Below are 16,007 nucleotides of genomic sequence, written 5' to 3' on the forward strand. Positions count from 1 at the left end.
AACGAAACAGCCACAGTTGAGTTAGTTTTGTACAGCATTTCCATTGCTCTGGTAAAAATGATAGGTACATATGAGCACAAAATACAAACTTTTTAAGTTTGGTGATTCCACATATGAGTTAAATATTCTTTAGTTGCATTTGAAATTGGTGTTACATGCTATAAAGATAAATGGTAAAATTCTTGTGAATAACTTAAAATTTAGATTTCTTTACTAAGAATAATATTAAATAGTAAATAAAACCACTTTGACAAGAAGAGAGAGGTTACAGAACAAAAAAGACAGTACCTGTAAGTTTACTTGTTCTAACTGCTGTTAGAACAAGAAGCTCACATTTTCATTTTGAACTGAAATCCACAAATTATGTAGCTGACCCCTGAAATTTTGTAATTTTTGATGTCATCAACCTATTGTTTTATGCTTACCAGACACAAAAATATAATCTATTTCTTTGTATGTTTAAAATAGCCCCAATCAGTCAGATAAATATTCATTCTTACTTTCTTTTAGAATTCTTATTTTTTATATTTAAGATTTCATTCCTTATTTAATTTGACTATGATTTGATAATATAATTTTTTAATTCAAGGAAATAACTTTCATTTATGAAACTAAATAGATTTACCATAAAAATTAAATTTTTCTTATATTATTCCATCATGAAAATAAGTTATTTCAATGCCCTCACATTTAAAATATCTGTACCTTAACTAAATAATGTTTGTTAAAACATTTTTAAGGCCGGTGCCACGGCTCAATAGGCTAATCCTCCACCTTGCGGCGCCAGCACACAGGGTTCTAGTCCCAGTTGGGGCGCCGGATTCTGTCCCAGTTGCCCCTCTTCCAGGCCAGCTCTCTGCTGTGGCCCGGGAGTGCAGTGGAGGATGGCCCAAGTGCTTGGGCCCTGCACCCCATGGGAAACCAGGAGAGGCACCTGGCTCCTGGCTTTGGGGCTTCGGATCAGTGTGATGCGCCGGCTGCAGCGCGCTGGCCGCGGCGGCTATTGAAGGGTGAACCAACGGCAAAAGGAAGACCTTTCTCTCTGTCTCTCTCTCTCTCTCTCTCACTGTCCACTCTGCCTGTCAAAAATAAAAAAAATAAATAAATAAAAAATTTTAAAGGCATTTTTAAAGAAAATTCACTAAGGATTCACAATCAGTGATGTTCTCTTGCAACTGCTGAATCATTCTGCCGTGTGACAGCTTTGCTCCACAGGAGCTTTATCCAATTATTCTTTTTGGTTTTACCTATTTTCTCTATTTTCTAAGATGGCAAAGTCAATAAAGATCAAGTCCCCAGCAAGCTCATGGGGCAAGGCTGAGGATGATGTTTAGTTCAAAGCTAACAAACAAAAAATCTGACATTCTGATCTCATACAACCTTTACACATCTAAACTACAATAGGAAGGAAACCCCAGACATAGTTATCATTCTATCATCCAAGAAAAGATAAGATTCAGGACAGAAAAGTACAGGACAAATAAATAGATCTCTGTGTTGGCTAAATGGGAACATGAAGAATACATTACTACTGGGAACACTTCTAAGAAAGAAGACAAATTTAATACAGATCCTTAATGGTAAGAAATAGGCTGAGATCATTAACCTTTTGAGAGAAACTCTCAAGGGCACCTAGACAAGTGACAACATGATATGAAGCTCAGAGGCTATAAGTTACTCTATTTAACTGCTGATAATGTTAAATAGCTGAAAGTCCACCTGTTTCCCACAGCCTACCAAGTACTAATCTTCCATAGCTGTGCTCATGCTTTTATTTGGCCCAAATGAAATAAAAGTTTGCTTTTATTTTAAACAGCAAACAAGGGATCCCACAGTCTTACCGTGGGCATATCTACTGTGTTTGGATAAGTGAAAACTGAGAGGGCCAGCGCTGTGGCGCAGCAGGTTAAAGCCCTGGCCTGAAGCACCGGCATCCCATATGGGCGCCAGTTCAAGTCCTAGCTGCTCCTCTTCAGATCCAGCTCTCTGCTATGGCCTGGGATAGAAGTAGAAGGTGGCCCAAGTTTTTGGGCCCCTGCACCTACGTGGGAGACTGGAAGAAGCTCCTGGCTCCTGGCTTTGGATCAGCACAGCTCCGGCCATTGCAGCCATCTGGGGAGTGAACCAACAGATGGTAGACCTCTCTGTCTCTACCTCTCTCTGTAACTTTGCCTTTCAAAGAAATGAAATAAATCTTTAAAAATATAAAATAAAATAAGAGGGAAAAAGGAGAAATAGAGTCAAAATTGCAATTACACAAGATTAAAACCACAAATGGTTTACAAAGAAATACAGCCATTTCAAAAATATTTGTTTATATATTTCCCCTGGTTTTACAAGTTTAGCGTCCTATCATACGGGGAGATAATTAGGCCACTGTAAGATATAAGATGAATTTTGAGTACTGTTAGTAAAACAAATATTGTTTGCTATCTCTCAACAACTGATACTCCCAGAAGTATATATTGCTAAATGAACAAGAGCTGGAAGAGAAAATTGCTGGTACAGCACATTTTTCCAAAGCAGAGGAGTTCATAGAAATTTTTCCCTAGAGACCCTTCAGAGACTAATGGTTGTCAATTCTCTACCCATGCCATATAGTTGGCTCTTTTAAGACCAGTTGAAGTTGAGGCCTGCCACAAACCCATTTCCCTTTCCTGGTTACTGCTGGTAAAATATGTTTAAAATACACACACATGCATACATACACAAACACACATATGAGACTTGAAGACATTTGGATAAATTTCTGGAATATTGTAATGCTAAAATTACCAAGTCTGATAAAACTCAAAGAAAAAGAGATGATATCACTAATACACACTGAAATCAACACTCCAGACCTACCACTTGAAAATAACAAAAGGTAAAGAACTCCGCCCTCTTGTCCTGCAGTCAGCATCAGTTTTATAAAGTATAGGCCCCTGTATTCTGGTCATGAGCACAAAGATGGCATGGTGCCCTACAGCATGAAGAATGGGCTCATAACTAGTATGTGCAGTGCTAAATACTACTGCAGTCCAAAGGCACTTCTTACTACTACTAGGAGAAAATATGAGGAAGAACATCATTTGACATTTTTAGCATAAAAACTTCTAATTAATCAGGTTCCATGTACACTTGGGAATGTGCCTGCAATATTACATGTGAAACCAGGCAAAATTAGATAAAAATTTTAGAATACCATGAAACAATCTACATTACAGCACTAGTTAGAAAAATTCCACCTTTCAAACAGCTGTGTTTCAAAACTAGGTCTCAACTGCAACGTGAATAGATTCTGCCATCTCGTCCTCTTCACCCTCAAATACAGATGTCTGGGAACTCTTTTGTCCAGCCAAGCTCAAGTGTAATGTACAACAGACAAGTCAGCTTTTAGGTCAACAGTCTAAACATACTGCTAAATGACGCAATGGAAACACAATATACTTTCCATTACAGAAAAATGAGACTGAAAAAGAAAAGACACTAAATTAGGGGTACTTCAGCCACCACTGCATATCCAATATTAAAGTACTTAGCTTAAATGATTATGGCATAATACGCTCAAGCTTATGTGTGTATACTGAGACCACTTGCTATTAGCTCTCATCTATCACACTGTGGCTTCATTTGTTTGCACCCACTATGAAGTAAAATCCACAACTACTCAAAATTGGGCACCCAAGAGCCAGTCACAAACCAGTACGATGAAATTAAATTTTTGGCCAGTGTTGTGGTTCGGCAAGTTAAACCACCACCTGCAATGCAGACATCCAATACCCGAGTGTTAAATCCAAGTCCCAGCTATTCCACTTCCAATCCAGCTCCCTGCTGAAGTGCTTGGGAAAGCAGCGAATGATGGTCCAAGTATTTGGGCCCCGCTACCCATAAAAGAGACCTGGATGGAGTTCTGGGCTCTTGGCTCTGGCCCAGCCCAGCCCTGTCCACTGCAGGCATTTGGGGAGTGAAGCAGCAGATGGAAGATTTCTGTCTCTCTCTCTCTCTTTGTCATTCTGTCTTTCAAGTAAACAAACATATAAATCTCTCCTCAAAAGGGCTTTAAAAAACTTAATTAATTTATACTTTATAAATAAGGCTACAGAGGTAATGAAACATGTTAGCTTAAAATTAAATTTTTTAAATGTTACCTTTATTTATTTGTTAGAGTCTATCGGTACCTTATACTCAACAAATATTTTTGAATGAATGCACGAATGCATTCTCATGAATACTTTAGTTGAGGGAAAAAAAGGGGAGTATACCTTACATTTTGGGACAGACAACTTCCTAAGTTCCATTTGTTTATTTTCGGGCCTTTTTTTCTTCCTTGAGCAAAATAAATCAACAGATTCATATACATAGATAACCAAAAAGAGACAGCTAGAATAATAAGAACAACAGTCACGGAGTATCCATTCCTAAGGCCCTGGACTTTTCATCATAAGGAAGAGGTCACTTAATATAGCATCTACCATGGCCACAGCATAGATTAGGTGATTGCTTGTGGTGATGATCACTGTAATGGCAATGTTGAAGGTGGTGGGAATAGAAGCAATAGTAACTGCTATTATAATTACTAAATGCTTGTCCACTCTGAATGACAACTAAAATGAAAGTATTATATGCCAATCTGAATATAAGACACTAAGCATGGAAATGAAGTGATTTCCATGGTCATTTAAAGGTTACTGATAGGGATGAGTTAGAACCCAAGTCTCCCAATTTACCCAATGCTAAATCCAGCCCAGTACAAATACCTAAGGACCTAAAAACATGACAGTACATCAGAAAAATGTGTGGAAAATACGTTTAAAAGATAAAATGATTTGGTGCAAAAACTTTTGAAATCCACAGTTTTTTCCTCACATGCAATTTTCTATGAATGCTTTGAAGTCTGCTTCTATACAAAGGCTTTAACTTTTTCAGTTTCTAGCACTATGCTGGAATATTTAATATTTAATAAATGATGACTATGGCCTCCCAATGGGGGCCTTTATTACTTCATTTCTATTTATTCTTTGTCTGAAAGGATAAATCTGAAATCCTACTATCTTTTAGAGTTAATACTATACCACATTAGCAATTCAGCATTGTCTAACTCAATGCTTCAAAATCCTAGCTAAACAACACAATCACCTATGAGCATTCTACACATAGAGAAAGCAGGTCTTGATCTCAGATCTTCCAAATCCAAATAATTCACATATCTGCTCTGGAAATACACAGAGTCTAGCAAGGGGGGTAAATATCAAATATCAGACACAGACTATAAAACAAAAGAAGATGCTTGCCATATTCAAAGATATATAAGTGCTAAGCTTCAACATTTCAGCAGAAGGGCTGGTGGTGTGCTGGGTAAAGCCATAAAGCCACCGCCTGCAGTGCCAGCATCCCATATGGTCACTGGTTCAAGTCCTGGCTGCTTTATTTCCAATCTCGTTCCCTGCTAATACACCTGGGAAAGCAGCAAAAGATGGCCCAAGTGCTTGGGCCTCTGCATCCACATGGGAGACCTAGAAGAAGCTCCTGGCTCCTGGCTTCAGATGGGCCCAGCTCTGGACGTTGAGGCCATTTGAGGCGTGAACCAGCAGATAGAAGATCTCTCTCTCTCTCTCTCTTTCTTTCTTTTACTTTCTTTCTTTCTCTCTTTCTTTCTCTCTTTCTCTCTCTCTCTTTCTCTCTTTCTTTCTTTCTCTCTCTCTCTCTCACTGTTGCTCTGCCTCTCAAGTAAATAAATATTTTTTAAAAAGAATACAAAAAAAAAAGATGAAGGGAGAGAATGCGCCAGAAGCAAAATCTACAGAGATAATGACAGTTTTTCAAAACTGATAGACAAAACCAATCAACACATTCAAAATTCCCTACAAACTCCCAAGCAGAATACACAGACCCATCAAAAATAGAAGAATAAGCAGGCCCACCAAAACAAAACCACAGAACACAAAAGAATGGAAGGAAGACATCTTAAAAACAAAAACTAGGGGCCAGTGCTGTGGCTCACTTGGTTAATCCTACGCCTGCAGCGCCAGCATCCCATATGAGTGCCAGGTTCTAGTCCCAGTTGCTCCTCTTCTGGTCTAGCTTTCTGCTGTGGCCTGGGAGGGCAGTGGAGGATGGCTCAGGTGCTTGGGCCCCTGCACCCACATGGGAGACCAGGAAGAAGCACCTGGTTCCTGGCTTTGGATCTGCGAAGTTCCGGCCTTAGCGGCCATTTGGGGAGTGAACCAACGGAAGGAAGACCTTTCTCTCTGTCTCTCTCTCTCACTGTCTAACTCTATCTGTCAAAAAAAAAAAAAAAAATGAGAAAGTCACTTTCAAAGGTAGCAAGAAGGTACAGAGGGTTAAGCCGCAGCCTGGGATACCCCCATCTCATACTGGAGTGCTGGGGTTCAAGTCCTAGCCATTGCACTTCTCTTTTTTTGTATGTGTGTCTGTGTATATATTTTTCTTTATTATATATTAATTGTATAAATTGTGTATTTTTCTTTATTATCCTCAAGCTGCAAGAGGGTTTTTTTTTTTTTTTTGAGATTTTATTTATTTACTTAAAAAGCAGAGTTACAGAGAGAGAGAGGGAGAGACAGAGAGAAAGGTCTTCCATCCACCAGGTTCACTCCCCAAATGGCCACAACAGCTGGAACTGAGTAGAACCAAAGCCAGGAACCAGAAGCTTCTTCCAGGTCTCCCAGGTGGGTGCAGTGGCCCAAGCACTTGGGCAATCTTTTACTGTTTTTCCTGGCTATAGCAGAAAGCTGTATCAGAACAGCTGACACAAACCAGTGCCTATATGGGATGCCAGCACCACAGGCAGAAGCTTAGCCTACTGTGCCAGAGTAGTAGCCCCAGCCACTCTGCTTCTGATCCAGTTTCCTGCTAATATGCCTTTCAACTAAATAAAATAAATCAATCTTTCTTTAAATAATAAAAAGTAACAAGAACATAAGCCAGCATACAGTAAATGAAATTTAGTGCACAAGGATAATAAGTTAAATGGCTTTTCAGAATGTTGGATAGTCAAGTCTAACATCTGAGGGGGAAAAAAAAATCAAGACTGGAAATATTTCTGTATCCTCCACATTGCTGAGGAAAATGGTGCATGAGCAAACTTTGGGCAATGGTGGATTTGTTCACTATCTTGAGTGTGTTAAAACTTTCCTGAGTGTATATTAAATATATGCAGTTTTTTATTATATGTTGATTTCATTTCTATAAAACTATTTTTGATCTACTATATGACTTAGCCATCCCAATCCTGGGAATTTACCCAAAGGAAATGAAATCAGCATACAAAAGTTATTTGTACCCCCATTTTTACAGAAGCTCAATTCACAATAGCTAAGATATGGAATCAATCCAAATGTCCATCAATTGATGACTGGATAAAAAAAATGTGGTATATATACATGATGGAATACTACTCAGCCATAAAAAAGAATGAAATCTTGTCTTTTGCAACAAAATGGAGACTATTATGCTTAGTGAAATATGCCAGGTTCCTTCTAAGATCAATCCCATTCACAATAGCTACAAAAACAATCAAATACCTTGGAATAAACTTAACCAAGGACGTTAAAGATCTCTACGATGAAAATTACAAAACCTTAAAGAAAGAAATAGAAGAGGATACCAAGAAATGGAAAAATCTTCCATGCTCATGGATTGGAAGAATCAATATCATCAAAATGTCCATTCTCCCAAAAGCAATTTATAGATTCAATGCAATACCAATCAAGATACCGAAGACCTTCTTCTCAGATCTAGAAAAAATGGTGCTGAAATTCATATGGAGGCACAAGAGACCTCGAATAGCTAAAGCAATCTTGTACAACAAAAACAAAGCCGGAGGCATCACAATACCAGATTTCAGGACATACTACAGGGCAGTTGTAATCAAAACAGCATGGTACTGGTACAGAAACAGATGGATAGACCAATGGAACAGAATTGAAACACCAGAAATCAACCCAAACATCTGCAGCCAACTTATATTTGATCAAGGATCTAAAACTAATTCCTGGAGCAAGGACAGTCTATTCAATAAATGGTGCTGGGAAAATTGGATTTCCACGTGCAGAAGCATGAAGCAAGACCCCTACCTTACACCTTACACAAAAATCCACTCAACATGGATTAAAGACCTAAATCTACAACCTGACACCATCAAGTTACTAGAGAACATTGGAGAAACCCTTCAAGATATTGGCACAGGCAAAGAATTTCTGGAAAAGACCTGGGAGGCACAGGCAGTCAAAGCCAAAATCAACTATTGGAATTGCATCAAATTGAGAAGTTTCTGTACTTCAAAAGAAACAGTCAGGAGAGTGAAGAGACAACCGACAGAATGGGAAAAAATATTTGCAAACTATGCAACAGACAAAGGGTTAATAACCAGAATCTACAAAGAGATCAAGAAACTCCACAAAAACAAAACCAACAACCCACTTAAGAGATGGGCCAAGGACCTCAATAGACATTTTTCAAAAGAGGAAATCCAAATGGCCAACAGGCACATGAAAAAATGTTCAAGGTCATTAGCAATCAGGGAAATGCAAATCAAAACCACAATGAGGTTTCACCTCACCCCGGTTAGAATGGCTCACATGCAGAAATCTACCAACAACAGATGCTGGCAAGGATGTGGGGAAAAAGGGACACTAACCCACTGTTGGTGGGAATGCAAACTGGTGAAGCCACTATGGAAGTCAGTCTGGAGATTCCTCAGAAAGCTGAAGATAACCCTACCGTTCGACCCAGCCATCCCACTCCTTGGAATTTACCCAAAGGAATTTAAATTGGCAAACAAAAAAGCGGTCTGCACCCTAATGTTTATTGCAGCTCAATTCACAATAGCTAAGACCTGGAACCAACCTAAATGCCCATCAACGGTAGACTGGATAAAGAAATTATGGGATATGTACTCTTTAGAATACTATACCGCAGTAAGAAACAACGAAATCCAGTCATTTGCAACAAAATGGAGGAATCCGGAACACATCATGCTGAGTGAAGTAAGCCAGTCCCAAAGGGACAAATACCATATGTTCTCCCTGATCGGTGACAACTGACTGAACACCAAAAAGGAAACCTGTTGAAGTGAAATGGACACTATGGGAAACGGTGACTTGATCAGCATAGCCCTGACTGTTAATGAACAACTTAATACATTATCCCTCTTAGTAGTTTTTTTGTCTGTTTTACTTAATATGACTAGTTTAATTCTGTAATTAATACACAGTTATTCTTAAGTGTTGAAAATTAACTGAAATGTGATCCCTGTTAAACATAAGAGTGGGAATAAGAGAGGGAAGAGATGTATAATTTGGGACATGCTCAAGCTGACTTGCCCCAAATGGTAGAGTTAGAAACATACCAGGGGATTCCAATTCAATCCCATCAAGGTGGCATGTACCAATGCCATCTCACTATTCCAAGTGATCAATTTCAGTTCACAATTGATCATAATGAAAGGACTAGGAGTCAAAGGGAGCACATAAACAAGTCTAGTACCTGCTAACACTAACCGATAGAATAAATAAAGGGGAGAGTAATCCAACATGGGAAGTGAGATACTCAGCAGACTCATAGAATGGCAGATGTCCTAAATAGCACTCTGGCCCCAGAATCAGCCCTAAAGGCATTCGGAGCTGGCTGAAAAGCCCATAAGCGTATTTCAGGCATGGAAAGCCAAGACACTCTGGCAAAAGATCTCTGTGAGTGAGATCCCAGTGGAAAGAACAGGTCATCAAAGAAGGAGGTACCTTTCTCTGAAGGGAGGAGAGAACCTCCACTTTGACTATGACCTTGTCTAAACAAGATAAGAGTCGGAGAACTCAGAGGGCTTCCATAGCCTTGGAAACTCATGACTGGAGCATAGGGAGATTACTGATGCCATAGACAGGAGTGTCAATTGGTAAAGTCAACAACAGGAGTCACTGTGCACTTACTCCTCATGTAGGATCTCTGTCCTTAATGTGCTGTGCATTGAGATTTAATGCTATAACGAGTACTCAAACAATATATTTCACTTTGTGTTTCTATGGGGGTGCAAACTGTTGAAATCTTTACTTAATGCATACTAAACTGATCTTCTGTAAAAAAAAAAAAAAAAAGAAATTAGCAATTCCCAACTTGACTCTCACTGGGATTAAACATGACAATAGGTCTGATCTGATTTCATCATCATTTAAAAAAAATCATCTATTATTTTTCACTTTATGTTTCTGTGTGGGAGCAAACTGTTGAAATCCTTACTTAATGTATACTAAGCTGATCTTCTGTATATTAAGAGAATCGAAAATGAATCTTGATGTGAATGGAAGGGGAGAGGGAGTGGAAAAGGGAAGGGTTGTGGGTGGGAGGGACGGTATTGGGGGGGAAGCCATTGCAATCCATAAGTCGTACTTTGGAAATTTATATTCATTAAATAAAAGTTAAAAAAAAAAAAAAGAAAGAAAGAAAATCTATTGGCTCAATAGGCTAATCCTCCGCCTTGCGATGCCGGCACACGGGGTTCTAGTCCCGGTCGGGGCGCCGGATTCTGCCCCAGTTGCCCCTCTTCCAGGCCAGCTCTTTGCTATGGCCCGGGAGTGCAGTGGAGGATGGCCCAAGTACTTGGGCCCTGCACCCCATGGGAGACCAGGAAAAGCACCTGGCTCCTGCCATCGGTTCAGCACGATGCGCTGGCCACAGCGAGCCGGCCACGGCGGCCATTGGAGGGTGAACCAATGGCAAAAGGAAGACCTTTCTCTCTGTCTCTCTCTCACTGTCCACTCTGCCTGTCAAAAAAAAAAAAATGCTAACTGATAGAATAAAAAAGGGAGAGAACGATCCAACATGGGAAGTGAGATACACAGCAGACTCATAGAATGGCAGATGTCCTAAACAGCACTCTGGCTTCAGAATCAGCCCTTAAGGCATGCAGATCCAGCTGAAAAGCCCATGAGAGTATTTCAGCCATGGAAAGCCAAGACACTCTGGCAAAAAAAAAAAAAAACAACAAACACCTAAATGAAAGATCTCTGTGAGTGAGATCCCAGTGGAAAGAACAAGTCATCAAAGAAGGAAAGAAGGAGGTACCTTTCTCTGAAGGGAGGAGAGAACTTCCACTTTGACTATGACTTTGTCTAAATATGATCAGAGTCGGTGAACTCAAAAGGCTTCCATAGCCTTGGCAACTCCTGACAAGAGCCTAGGGTGATTACTGATGCCATAAACAAGAGTGTCAATTTGTTAAGTCAACAACAGGAGTTACTGTGCACTTACTCCTCATGTAGGATCTCTGTCCTTAATGTGCTGTACATTGTGATTTAATGCTATAACTAGTACTCAAACAGTATTTTTCACTTTGTGTTTCTGTGTGGGAGCAAACTGCTGAAATCTTTACTTAATATATGCTAAACTGATCTTCTGTATATAAAGAGAATTGAAAATGAATCTTGATGTGAATGGAAGGGGAGAGGGAGTGGGAAAGGGGAGGGTTGCGTGTGGGAGGGAAGTTATGGGGGGTGGGAAGCCAATGTAGTACATAAGCTGTACTTTGGAAATTTATATTCATTAAATAAAAGTTAAAAAAAAAGAAATATGCCAGGTTCCAAAACGGCAAAATCATACATTTTCTTTGATAAATTTTCTCTGATTAACATAGAATACCAAAAAAAAGTATAAGGATGAAACTGACATCTTATGATTTGATTATTATTTATAGCCTTGTCTATATTCCTGTGGAACAGTAGTCTTTCTATGTCTTACTTGTTGAATATTATGGTTAGTGGTGCAGTAACCCTGTGATTATAAAGCAAATTGAAAGTATATGTTATGAGGCCGGCGCCGTGGCTCAATAGGCTAATCCTCCACCTTGCGGCGCCGGCACACCGGGTTCTAGTCCCGGTGGGGGCGCCGGATTCTGTCCCGGTTGCCCCTCTTCCAGGCCAGCTCTCTGCTATGGCCAGGGAGTGCAGTGGAGGATGGCCCAGGTGCTTGGGCCCTGCACCCCATGGGAGACCAGGAAAAGCACCTGGCTCCTGGCTCCTGCCAGGATCAGCGCGGTGCGCCGGCTGCAGCGGCGGCCATTGGAGGGTGAACCAACGGCAAAGGAAGACCTTTCTCTCTCTGTCTCTCTCTCACTGTCCACTCTGCCTGTCAAAAAAAAAAAAGAAAGTATATGTTATGCAGGGCTAGCACTGTGGTATAGTGAGCTAAGCCTTTGCCTGTGGTGCTGGCATCCCATATGGGCACCAGTTCAAGTCCTGGTTGCTCCTCTTCTGGTCTAGCTTTCTGCTGTGGCCTGGGAAAGCAGTAGAGGATGGGCCAAGTGCTTGGGCTCCTGCACCCAAGTGGGAGACCAGGAAGAAGCTTCTGGCTCCTGGCTTTGGATCAGCCCAGTTCCGGCCGTTGCAGCCATTTGAGGAGTGAACCAGCAGATGGAAGACCTTTCACTCTGTCTCACCCTCTCTCTGTCTGTAACTCTACCTCTCAAATAAACAAATAAATAAATAAATCTTTTTTTTAAAGTATGTTATTATAAAAATTAAAGGAAAAAAGAAGGGAGGAGGGGGATTGAGAGAGGAAGGAAGGGAGGAAGGGTGAGAAGTATGGTTATGTTCTTAGAATTTTATCTATGGTATAATTGGGAAAAAGAAAAAAAGGAAAAAAAGAATTGTATCTATGAAATACATGAAATCTCTTTGCTTCATATGTAAAAAATTTTAAAACAAAAAGGGGACACAATAAAGCAGTACTTTTTTTAAAAAAAATGATAGAAGTAATTTATTTTTAAGATTTATTTATTTATTTGAAAGGCAGAGTGACAGAGACAGAAAGATAGCCAGAGAGGAAGAGATATTCCATCTGCTGGTTCACTCTCCAAATGCCTGCAACAGCTAGGGCTGGGCCAGGTCAAAGCTAGGAAGCAAGAACTTCATCCGGGTCTCCCACATGGGTGGCAGGAATCAAAGAACTTGAGCCATCACTAGCTAGCAGGAACTGTGGAATAACCAGGATTCAAACTGGGCAGTAGGACAAGAGATGCAGGCATCTCAAATTGTGCTTAACCCACTGCATCACAATGCCTGCTCCAGAGCAAAACTTATCATCTTAAAAATACATGTCAAGCTAGTTTTGGATATATGCCTTTAACTGGTTATTTTTGCAAAATTATAGAATATACCCATTTATAATGCATTAATTTGATACAAGTAAAAAAGGGTACCAAGTCTGTAGAAAATATAAATATGAATAGGCTATGGTCTCTGTAATCAGGAGTCTATAATTTATCTACTACAGATAAGAAGATGGACAAACAAAACATAAATAACAAATAAACAGTAAGATCTATAAAAATAAAAACATGAGAGGCCAGTGCTGTGGCGCACTAGGTTAATCCTCCTCCTGAGACACCGGCATCCCATATGGGCGCCGGGTTCTAGTCTCAGTTGCTCCTCTTCCAGTCCAGCTCTCTGCTGTGGCCTGGGAGGGTAGTGGAGGATGGCCCAAGTGCTTGGGCCTGGCACCCGCATGGGAGACCAGGAGAAGCACCTGGCTCCTGGCTTCGGATCAGCGCAGCGCAAGCCATGGTGGCCATTTAGGGAGTGAGCCAATGGAAGGAAGACCTTTCTCTCTGTCTCTCTCACTGTCTGTAACTCTACTTGTCAAATAAATAAATAAAATCTTAAAAAAAAAAAAAAAAGATGAAAAAAAAAATAAAAGCATGGGGCAAGAGTGTGGCTGAGTAGTTAAGACACCTAAATCCCAATATTGGAATCCCTAGGTCCACACCCCAGCTCCCTTCCCAATCCTAGCTTCCAGCTAATGCACACTCTGGGAGGCAGTAGGTGATGGCCCAAATAATTGAGTTCCTGTCACCCCTGTGGGCAGACGTGTTTTTAGGTCTCAGCTCATGGTTTTGGTCTGGCCAACGCCAGGCCACTGTGAGCCCGTGGAAAGTGAATAGTGGAATGCCCCCCCCCAAATAAATTAATTAAAATTTAAAAATAAAAAAGGTCAAGACTATTTCCCAGGTTCTGAATTATTATCCAGAGAGGAAAACCAGAAAAAGTAAAATTTGTTTTGATTTGTATGGGGGAATGGCAGCAGGTGGTAAATATGGCTGAATATGAAGATAGAGCTTAGGTTTAAACAAGTTAAAACTTGGAATCAAGACAAATACTAAGAAGAGATTGTTTGGCTTCTGAGGCTGTAAACATTTTTCATAAATGCAAATACAGAAGGCTAAATTTGAAGTTGAAGAAGGCAGATTGTATGTGTTGTCTTAAGCTGTATAAAGAAAATGGGCAGTTTTTTCCAGTTTGTGCTGAAGATCAGAAGGTACTGCAACATTTATCCATTAAAGCAATAAACTCCTAAAAGAGAAGTGCCCCGTGAGTCATTGCTGATGGATAGAAGTGATGAGAATCACTCCAGGATCAGAACATCTCTGGAGCAAACTACTCAAAGACCAGACTGTTGAGAACTGTGCCTCTATGTGGGGGTAGGGAGACTCAAACTAGTAAATAGTACTCGCCTCCAGAAACAAGATCAGAATTGGAAGCAACTTCTAGTTAGACGAGATGATCTAATGTTTTAGGGATTATTCTACGTTTTAGGGATTATTCTATGTTTAGAATTCTTACTTATACCTAAAATTCTGTCTGTAGTTTGCATGGATCCCTTTAAATCATGTTTTTTATATCCTCCCTAGAAATTCAAGCAAAGTGTAGCTACAGAAACAAACCGATGAATAAACATGATCCTCTTATTCTTTTTCTGTAAAAATGAGAACATTACCCTCTACTGTTCAGAGTTTTGAAGGGATTGAATCAGGTTATATCTGGAAGACATTTATCTAAATTCTGGACACCTACATTATAGTTTTGTTTCATTTTTCTATAGTCTGCAGTTACTGTCTTTTGCCACTAGGTGGCAATGGTGCATCAGGAGGTAAAAGTAGAAACAGGAAAGTCGGGATTTTATTTAAGGCAACATGTAAAAAATTAAATTATAGGTGTTTTCCTGACATCTGATGGGTTGATAAATAAAATTTTAGGCAATTAAAAGGAGATAGTGTGGAAACCATATTCTGTAAGAAATGAAAGTATATTAGTGCCCTTATTTTTCATTTTTGAATCAATTCATTTTAATTGTGAATGTGAGTGATCTTAGGAAAAGGGCATGGTACAAGGTAAAACATACCTCTGACCCCAAACTGAGAGAAATGATCTCATCCTCAAAAGCAGAATGCGTGTCAATATGAGCAGGAATTCCTGAGATGGAAAATAGGGTAACATGTCACTTCATTTTTCCTCTTAGTATGTTAAAGATGACTCTAAACAAAGCCCACACTATTAAGGCAAAAATACTTTCTAATCAGGAAGATATTATGTTATTAGTTAAAAGGAAGCATTTAAGGTGAATGTGATTAAAAAGACATTAAATGTAACCATAAACGATTTTTTTTTTAGATCTATTTGTGTGTTTAGTTGAAAGGTAGGGTGACAGACAGCAAAAGGCAGATTTTCCATTCTGCTGGTTCATTCCCTAAATGCCTTCAGCAGTGAGGGTTGGGCCAGGCCAAAAACAGGAGACCCAAGTACCTGGGCTATCATCTGCTGCCTTCCCCGTTGAGTTAGCAGGAAGCTGGATCACAAGTAGCTGGGACTGGAACCAGGACTCTGCTATGGGATGCAGGAGTCCCAGGAGAGACTCAACTCTCTGCACCACAATGCCTGCCCCTAAAACTAAACATTTCCTAACTTTAAATGAAAGTTTCACTGGGACTTGATTCTAAAATCGAGTCCTTGGAGTCACTGCTTAACTAGGACATGTGTTTAATCCTAGCCTGAGAGGAAGATGTGAAGATAAACACAAAAGTCATTTTTCCCCTAGATAACAGTGGGTTCCCAAGTACTTGTAGAACAAAGCAACAGCTAGGAAAGAGGATGAAGCACATCAATAATTAAGACATTGCTGAGCCGGCGCCGTGGCTCAATAGGCTAATCCTCCACCTTGCGGCGCCGGCACACCGGGTTCTA

At 40.0% G+C, this 16,007-nt stretch overlaps 1 protein-coding gene across 20 annotated transcripts in view; it reads right to left on the reverse strand.

Annotated features, from left to right (window-relative positions):
* The window catches only part of ALKBH8 (alkB homolog 8, tRNA methyltransferase), a 74,647-nt gene that overhangs the window by 42,108 nt on the left and 16,532 nt on the right, over positions 1-16,007 (reverse strand). For 15 of the 20 annotated variants that reach the window (XR_016234301.1, XR_016234335.1, XR_016234306.1 and 12 more), the window contains one exon: positions 15,169-15,239. The exons of the other annotated variants lie outside the window; for them this stretch is intronic. Coding sequence is in view for 11 of the 15 variants with exons in the window: in XM_089333413.1 (XP_089189539.1) it covers positions 15,169-15,239 (71 nt within the window). In the remaining 4 variants the exon portion in view is untranslated. The remainder of the gene's footprint in view (positions 1-15,168; positions 15,240-16,007) is intronic. 20 annotated transcript variants of the gene reach the window in all.

The sequence above is a fragment of the Oryctolagus cuniculus genome, chromosome 1 (genome assembly GCF_051225735.1).
Source record: "Oryctolagus cuniculus isolate XC-2025 breed Fujian yellow rabbit chromosome 1, ASM5122573v1, whole genome shotgun sequence".
Classification (NCBI taxonomy): domain Eukaryota; kingdom Metazoa; phylum Chordata; class Mammalia; order Lagomorpha; family Leporidae; genus Oryctolagus; species Oryctolagus cuniculus.